The sequence below is a fragment of the Zingiber officinale genome, chromosome 6B (assembly GCF_018446385.1).
Source record: "Zingiber officinale cultivar Zhangliang chromosome 6B, Zo_v1.1, whole genome shotgun sequence".
NCBI lineage: Eukaryota > Viridiplantae > Streptophyta > Magnoliopsida > Zingiberales > Zingiberaceae > Zingiber > Zingiber officinale.
The window spans coordinates 71,113,314-71,120,856 of NC_055996.1; the positions used below are offsets into that span (position 1 = coordinate 71,113,314).

Genomic DNA, 7,543 nt, shown 5'->3' on the forward strand with positions numbered 1-7,543 from the left:
AAATATGTATTTAAAAATACATGCGTATTTATTTACTCACCTAATTATATTCGACTAACTAGAATTTTGTAATGTATTATTCACTCCTAACCTTTTGCAAAATGACACTATTTTACTCCTTCGGCTTAACACGATTGATAACGATGTTAAGGAGAATGGACGAAATGGTATGATTTTGTAAGTGTGGGGGTTAAATTGTATAATTGATGAAATTATAGTAAGGTGGGTGAAATATAAAAGGTAGCAAACTTTATAGAGGCGAGGGCGCAAAGTGAATATTCTCAAAATTGACATCTGATTTATAAACCACCCCAAGGCTACTTTAATGCTTTTTATATTTGTACGCATGGGCACTTTCCGATTTCACGGCCGGTGGAAAACTTACGGGACCGGACCGGACCGGACCGATCTCCCGGTTCAACATTTTTTTAACGCTTCTTCGACACATCACAAAGGTGTCTCCCTTATTTTGCCATCCCAGGCAGCCCACAAGAACAAGCGAGGCGCAGTTGAAGCCCATATCAATGGCGATCAAGATCGCTTGTTGCTGATACTTTCTGCACTGTCTCCTCGTTTCATCCGCTCTCCCGATCGAAATCTGTTTCCCTTGATCGGTTGTCGAGGTGCGATTGTGCTCTTTTGGGATAATCGTTTTGTTTTTTTGAGAGGAAAGCGAATGGCGGCCGTGGCCGAGAAGGCGATCGCGTCCGACGAACAATTGCTCCATCGCAAGTCGCCGCCGCCACCGGCGGCGTTGGCGGAGGAAACGGATAGGGATTACAAGAGGGACGTGAAGAGGCTGGTTGATTTGCTCTCCAAATTAAACCCCTTTGCCAAGGAGTTCGTCCCTTCGTCTCATGCTTCAGCCGCCGCCGATGGCCACGGGAAATCTGACAGCCAGCTCTCCGCCGATGCCCCCATTTTCGTGGCGTCCAGTGATTACTATTACAATTATGGACCGATTAGTAATAGTGGTAGTAGAAATGATTCCAGCAGTGATGGATCATCGAATAATCAACCTAATCGTAGAGTAATTTCTTTGGTTCTTTCTTCTTGGCTAAATTACATTACCTTAATTATTGCGTTTCTCTCTTCTTTTTTTTTTGTTTTTTGCTACAGAATTTTAATAAATATAAACCTTGTTAGGAATATAATTTCGTCGTATTGGAATCTATATGTGTCTAGTACCTTGATATAGGCCTTGGGTCTTGTTCTAGTTGAAAAGATAACTTGGATTTGGAGTATAAATGTGATCCTGGCATCATCTTTGTGTGAAATATGTGAATTTGATTTCTATCTTTATTTTGCAGAGGAGAAATGGCTCTAGCCAGGGCAAGAAGAGACTGAACAATAGGCTTCGAGGGGCTAAAAGGGAGGATAGCATTAAGCGAACAGTATATGTATCTGACATTGATCGCTTTGTGAGTAAAATATTGTTGGTTTGATCTTCCAATTTCCTGTTACATTAATCTGGATGGCATTGCAATTCTTCTACAATTAATAGTGTGATACTTTATCTGTGTTGGCCATGCTAATAAGATTATCTATTGATATGTATCAGGTAACTGAAGAGAAGCTTGCTGAAATATTTTCTACTTTTGGAACAGTAAGTTATTTGATCTGCAATGTTTAGAAAGCTATTGAATGATATTAGAAGTTTTTTATCGATGACTTAACGCTATTTGGGGCATTAATAATTTTGATGGATCCTGGGTCATATTTCGTTATCTAAGTATGTTATGGCTGCTTAGCATAATAGAATGGTTTTAACTTGTGACAAGCTTGCTTCTATTGTCTCCCTCTTATGCAAGTTCTTGTCAAATAACTTCTCCTTTAGATTAACTAGTATTATCATGTTATTATCAAACATCCCTTCAAATCCATTGAGGTTTGTGAAAATTAAAGTTTTTTCTTTTAACTTGGTTCCTCAGTTGACTAAAATTACATTTGGATCTTATTTTCAACTCATCAATGCCAAAACCATTATTCTCATTTAATCAATCTTTTGTTAGTATTCTTCTCTAATTTTTTTTTGTACCATAGAACATGATACTTATATGTCAAATACTTAAATGGCTTAAATGGGTGACTTGTATTGAACTCCCAGTATCCCCCCTTATTTCAGATCATGACTTCACAAGTACTTCAGCTAATAACGCATACAAGTAAAAGGCTTTCTTTTTGTTTTATGTTAGTTTCTCACTTAATGGATGATTCACCTCAATCTCTTTTCATTCCATGTGGAAGCACATAATATTTTTATTATTATTTTTGTCAATTTATTTTTTCTAATGATATATATATTTTTCTCCACTGAAGGTAGTTGATTGCAGAATTTGTGGTGATACCAATTCAAATCTTCGATTTGCATTTATAGAGTTCTATAATGAGGGTAAGTTCAACAATTATTCATCGCCTTCTTGGGTATTCATGTGTTAGACATCTAATGCCCTCAAGTTCCATTTTTCTCTCATAGATGGTGCAAGAGCAGCACTGAACCTTGGGGGAACTGTGCTAGGTTACTACCCTGTCAGAGTCTTACCTTCAAAGACTGCAATTCTGCCAGTGAATCCGGAATTTCTTCCTAGAGTAAGCATAAACAAGACTTCTATCTTCTACTTAAAAACCTGCTTGGAATATCTCAACAAAGAAATAAAACTAAATCTATGCTCCTTCACTTTATTACTTTTATTTTATTCCGGTAGCTCTAACTATAAGGCTTTTTCGCAGTCTGAGAATGAAAAGGAAATGGTTGTGAGGACAGTGTATTGTACAAACATTGATAAGAAGGTAGACAGATTTTTTGACATGGGACAAATTGAATGCAAATAGTTATATTATTCTTATTGATGGATCATTAATAATCTGAAGCCTTCAATTTCTTATCCTTTTTCAGGTCACTGAAACAGATGTCAAAAGTTTCTTTGAACAACTCTGTGGTGAGGTACATACTACTCCCTAAATACCAATTTGTGAGTAAATTGGTGTGTTTAATAGTATCTTACTGTGTGAATTTTGTTAAGTGCAGATTTCTCGAATGAGATTTCTTGGTGATAGTGTACACTCAACATGTATTGCATTCGTAGAGTTTGTTTGGGTAATTGTCATCAACTTCTTCTTTTTGTCTGTAGTTGGATGATGATAGCACAACTTAGCTAACTTTTACCAGTAATTGTTTGATCAGATATCCAGAAAAATAAATTTTACCTTAACTGAGTTTGGTTCGGGAATGATAACCAAAACAAGATGGACCTTTGTTTCTAGTTTCAGACATTTCTCGACCTATGGATTCTTTCGATCTCAAGAAGAAACCATAATATTCCATGTTTCTACATGATTCAATATGTCTTCCTGCACAAAGTTGAATCCACAACAAACTGAGGAATTTTTGTGAATTGCAGGCGGAAAGTGCCATTGTTGCTCTGAGCTGCAGCGGTAGGATTTTAGGAGATCTTCCTGTCAGGTAAGATCATCCCTATCTCAAAATTAACACATTGAAACTTTGTAGGAAAAACCTAACTCGTTTTGTGTGTGCAGGGTCAGCCCTTCGAAGACGCCTGTAAGGCCACACCCCGCACGCACGGCTTCAAACTGATTCACCATCCATAACTGCTGAGAAACACAACGCTGGTCCTTTTTTCATTTCTTTGTTCTACTCAGAAGTACATGAGCAAACTTTGAGAAAAGCTTAGATGCTCGGATTACACCGTATTGCTGTTGCTTTGCAACCGCTACGCTTTGATTTATTTGTTTATTTGGATCGAGGGGAGGGTCCATGAACCTCTCGGTAGCTGATCTTATTTCTCTGATAGGTGCAGAAATTTTAGCTGAATCTAGCGAGATACTTATGCTGTTAGATTACTTCCGCCGCCAATTTGGTCTCTAAATCAATTTCTAGCACCAGGTGATCGATTATGAATGTTGCTTGTTTCTTTTAAAATCCACTTGTTTTCTTTCAATGAAAGATTGAAACTTTAATTCGATATGAAATTTTTAGCCTTCAAATGCACTATATATAGAGTCTGAACACAGCAAAAAAATGGAAGAAGAAATAAAAGAAACAGAGTTTTGAATCATATCAAATACATCTTCTGTTCGAGTTCTTGATCTCATTCAGCATTTGCGTTTGTATCAGTTGCAGTTGCGATGTTGCTGTTACTCCTCTCGAGCTTCTTCCAGCATTGATGCTTCCAGCACTGGCATTGCCCTGTTCTTTTCATGCTCCCTGACCTCGCAAGAGCTTCCTCGCTTCCTCCTTCCCTTCTCACCATACTCATCGACGGCGACATCGCCGCCGCCTCTTTGTTCCTTAACCATAAATCTCTCATCTTCCTCCGCACTTCGCAGTCTCTCTCCTCGTGTCCACCGTCGCAAAATCCGCACTTTACCGACCCAGCGCCGCCGCTGGCGCCGTCGTTCCCCCTCCTCGCCTCCCGCACGCTCCGGGCCTGCTCCCAGCTCAGCGCCAACTTCACCGCGTCAGCCAACGTCGCCGGTCGCTGTGGCAAAATCCAATCTTGGTAGTCCTCCTTCAACCCGTCGACGAAAATGCCCTTGAGAAGCGCGTCGGGGAAACCGTGGTCGGGCCACTTGCGGAGGATCCACTGCAAGCGAAGGTGGTACGCGTTGACGCCCTCCCCGTCCCTCTGCTCCAGACCCATGAGCTCGGCACGCGCCCGGTCGGCGAAGTCAGGTCGAGTGAATGTCCGGAGGAAGGCGGCGCGGATTTCCGGCCATTGCAGAGGCGGCCGGCAGGGCTCCACCGCGAGGTCGTACCACAGGGAGGCGTCGCCGTCGAGGGTGACGGGGAAGATGCGAACGAGGGTGCCGACGTCGGTGGCGTTGTTGGCGCGGCAGACGCGGTCGAATCGCGCGAGGTGGGCGATGGGGCACTCCGAGGCCTCGCCGCGGAAGACGGGGAGCGGCGCCACGTTGACGTAGGCGGACGAAGGCTGGGGACAGGAGGAGCCAGAGAAGGAGTAGGAGTCGAGTTGGGAGCGGGAGACGGCGTCGTTTTCGCGCTCGCCCTCGTCGGTAGCAGAGTCAGATGGTGCGGAGTAAGGAGGGGAGGAGTCTTCTCGGCGGTCACGGGAGGCGGAAGATGAAGCGGGGAAGGCGCGGCGGTGGTGCTTCTTGCGGCGAGGAGTTGCGGTGGTGGGCAAATCGGATGAGAACTTCATGGCGAAGGAGGAGGAGTCGGAAAACAGAGCAGTGGAACGGAAAAAGGAGAAGATCGAGACAGTTAACAATAACGAAACGGAGGAGGGACATAAAAAAAAGTCGCGTCCTTTGGAAATCAAAAGGCGCGTTTTTTATCTGAAAAAAAAAAAAACCTTTTCTTCCCTGTTTCTACAGAGACTGTTGTAACAATTTAAGCAGAAGAAAAAATAAAAAATTTGGAATCAAGAAAAGATTGAATTTTGATTCGATCTTGACAAGTCCAAATGATATGAATGAGAATAATTTTGAAATTTGAAGCGCGATCGATATCTGTGAATAATGTAGTTTTCAGATAAAAAAAAGTTGCATCCTTTGGAAATCAAAAGGCGTATTTTTTTATCTGAAAACTACCGATCGCGTTTCAAATTTCAAAATTATTCTCATTGATATCATTTGGGCTTGTCCTGTTTCTCCTGAAGATTAATCAAAATTCAATCTTTTCTTGTTTCCAAATTTTTTGTTTCTCTTGTTACAACAGTCTCGAGAAACAGGGAAGAAAAGGTTTGATGAAGGACAGATGCATTATCAAAATATCATCTTGGAAGACAATTTTTTGAGAAAAAAAGGAGAGAAATCCTGCATTGCTTGCCTACGAAAGTTGCGATCAACATTTTCCCATCCAACAGCATAGAAATGGATCAACAGACGATTTTTTTTTTTAACAAAAATGAGAAATGCATCAAAAGATTACCTTCGTCCTTCCAACCTGCTTTCAAAAAATTAATTTTGCTTACGGATGAACAGAGCTTCAGGAAGATCCTGAAGGTTGTTCGCTTGATGCAATCGACTGAGCTTTCTGCAATCGGCGATCGTGGAGGAAGGTCCCGAATCAATCACACTGGTTGCGGTTTGTGACCTCCGAACTCCGACCGGTAGTAAGCCACGGCGTCGCGCATGTCCTCGAAGAGGGCCGCTACCTCGAAGAACTTCATCACCTTGGAGAGCTCACGGTCGCTGAGGTCGTTGGAGAAGGGTGTCACCCGGAGCGCGTTCTCCGGCTGGAGGACGTAGGCGTTTGGGTTGTCGTCGACCAGCACCACCCGGTTGAGGGCCCGACCGACCCCAGCGAGGTCCTTCACCAGCTTCCCCTCCATCTCCCTGCACGAGTCGCGGTAGAGGCGGTGAGCGATGAGTTCGCCAGCAGGGTCGAGGCGGTCGAGCACGAGGGAGGCGTACTCCCTCAGCCCCGCGGTGAACACCACTACCTCGAACACCGCGGCGGCGGTGCGGAGCAGCTCGTCGGCTCCCGGCCTCTTGAGGACGTAGAAGGGCACGACGCGGCCGTCGATTGAGGGGTGTACGGAGAAATCGTATCGATCGGGCGGGGAGTCGGTGCGGGAGTGAACCAGGGTCTCGTCGAGGTCCAAAAAGACGGTTTTTTTCTCGGGGAAAGAGGGGGGCGGAAGCCTCGCCGCCGCCGTGACTGTCGGCGTAGAAGGGAGGAGGGGTTTGGTAGGGGTAGAGCTAAGGCGGCGGAATCCCAGCTTGTGGGGGCTAGGGGAGGCGCAGCCGAGGACTGCGAGACGGGAAAAGACCTTGGCGAGGCGGCGGCGGCAGGAACGGACGGAGCGAGCGATGGCGGCCTTGACCGACGAAGGAGAGGAGCGCGGGGTACTCCTCTTGCCTCCAGAGGAGTGGTGCCGGACGGGGCTCCGGTTGCGGCGGGAGGAGGACCTGGTTGAGAATTTGGAGACCATGGCTTCGTGCTCAAAGGGGAACGGGGAGGAAGAGATGGAGTAATATAATAATAAGAAAGCGAGGGGGTTAGCTGCTAAATAGCTTAATTTGGATTGCGAAGGCGGCCGATGGTTACAACGGCCAAATATGATTTGAATTGGGCCAACGGTCGGAAATTCGTGCCAGCTGTCATTATGGTGTATTAATTTAATGGCTCAATTAAATTTAATTATTTTAATTAATCAATTAATCAGTAGATTAAGGTCATTTGCAACTCCTTTACTCCACGTCCTGTATAATATAGTAATTGTCCTCGTGAGCTAGTTGGTTAGATGATTATAAATTTATTATGATAAAATAAAATATTATTTTAAAAAAAAAATCTCCCTCTTAGTAAATTTTGTAATAAATTATAAATTGATTTCATAATTTATCTTTAGTTATATTATATAATTTAGAGACTGAATTATAAAAATAAAATTAGGATCACTACAACTATATAATATATTAATTAATATGAAATGATATGCATTTTTAATCCATGCAAAAATTAAATGGGAAGTCCTAATTTTAAAAATTATCTAAAGAATGTTTTAAAAAATAGTCAAAATGATGAATACCCTACTTTTAAGTAGTGTTACACTAG

At 43.1% G+C, this 7,543-nt stretch overlaps 2 protein-coding genes across 2 annotated transcripts; one reads left to right on the plus strand and one right to left on the minus strand.

The window, feature by feature from the left end:
• The first annotated feature begins 460 nt into the window (after window positions 1–460).
• On the plus strand, window positions 461–3,903 carry LOC121992644 (polyadenylate-binding protein-interacting protein 11-like). Its single transcript, XM_042547145.1, has 10 exons — window positions 461–1,030; window positions 1,311–1,421; window positions 1,562–1,606; window positions 2,320–2,392; window positions 2,477–2,589; window positions 2,731–2,790; window positions 2,897–2,944; window positions 3,029–3,097; window positions 3,402–3,463; window positions 3,538–3,903. The coding sequence occupies exons 1-10, from the start codon at window positions 677–679 to the stop codon at window positions 3,593–3,595; spliced, it is 993 nt and encodes a 330-aa protein (XP_042403079.1). The 5' UTR covers window positions 461–676; the 3' UTR covers window positions 3,596–3,903.
• Window positions 3,904–5,574: 1,671 nt separating this feature from the next.
• On the minus strand, window positions 5,575–7,008 carry LOC121992646 (carboxy-terminal domain RNA polymerase II polypeptide A small phosphatase 1-like). The gene has a single exon (XM_042547146.1). It carries the CDS (start codon window positions 6,915–6,917, stop codon window positions 6,054–6,056), a length of 864 nt encoding a protein of 287 aa, XP_042403080.1. The 5' UTR covers window positions 6,918–7,008; the 3' UTR covers window positions 5,575–6,053.
• Window positions 7,009–7,543: the final 535 nt, after the last annotated feature.

Bases quoted from the DNA above. Each gene is read 5' to 3' on its own strand.
- LOC121992644 (XM_042547145.1), top strand. From the start codon at position 677: ATGGCGGCCGTGGCCGAGAAGGCGATCGCGTCCGACGAACAATTGCTC. The intron at 1,607-2,319 runs GTAAGTTATTTG...TCTCCACTGAAG, and splicing joins TATTTTCTACTTTTGGAACA to GTAGTTGATTGCAGAATTTG. The intron at 2,393-2,476 runs GTAAGTTCAACA...TTTCTCTCATAG, and splicing joins TATAGAGTTCTATAATGAGG to ATGGTGCAAGAGCAGCACTG.
- LOC121992646 (XM_042547146.1), bottom strand. From the start codon at position 6,917: ATGGTCTCCAAATTCTCAACCAGGTCCTCCTCCCGCCGCAACCGGAGC.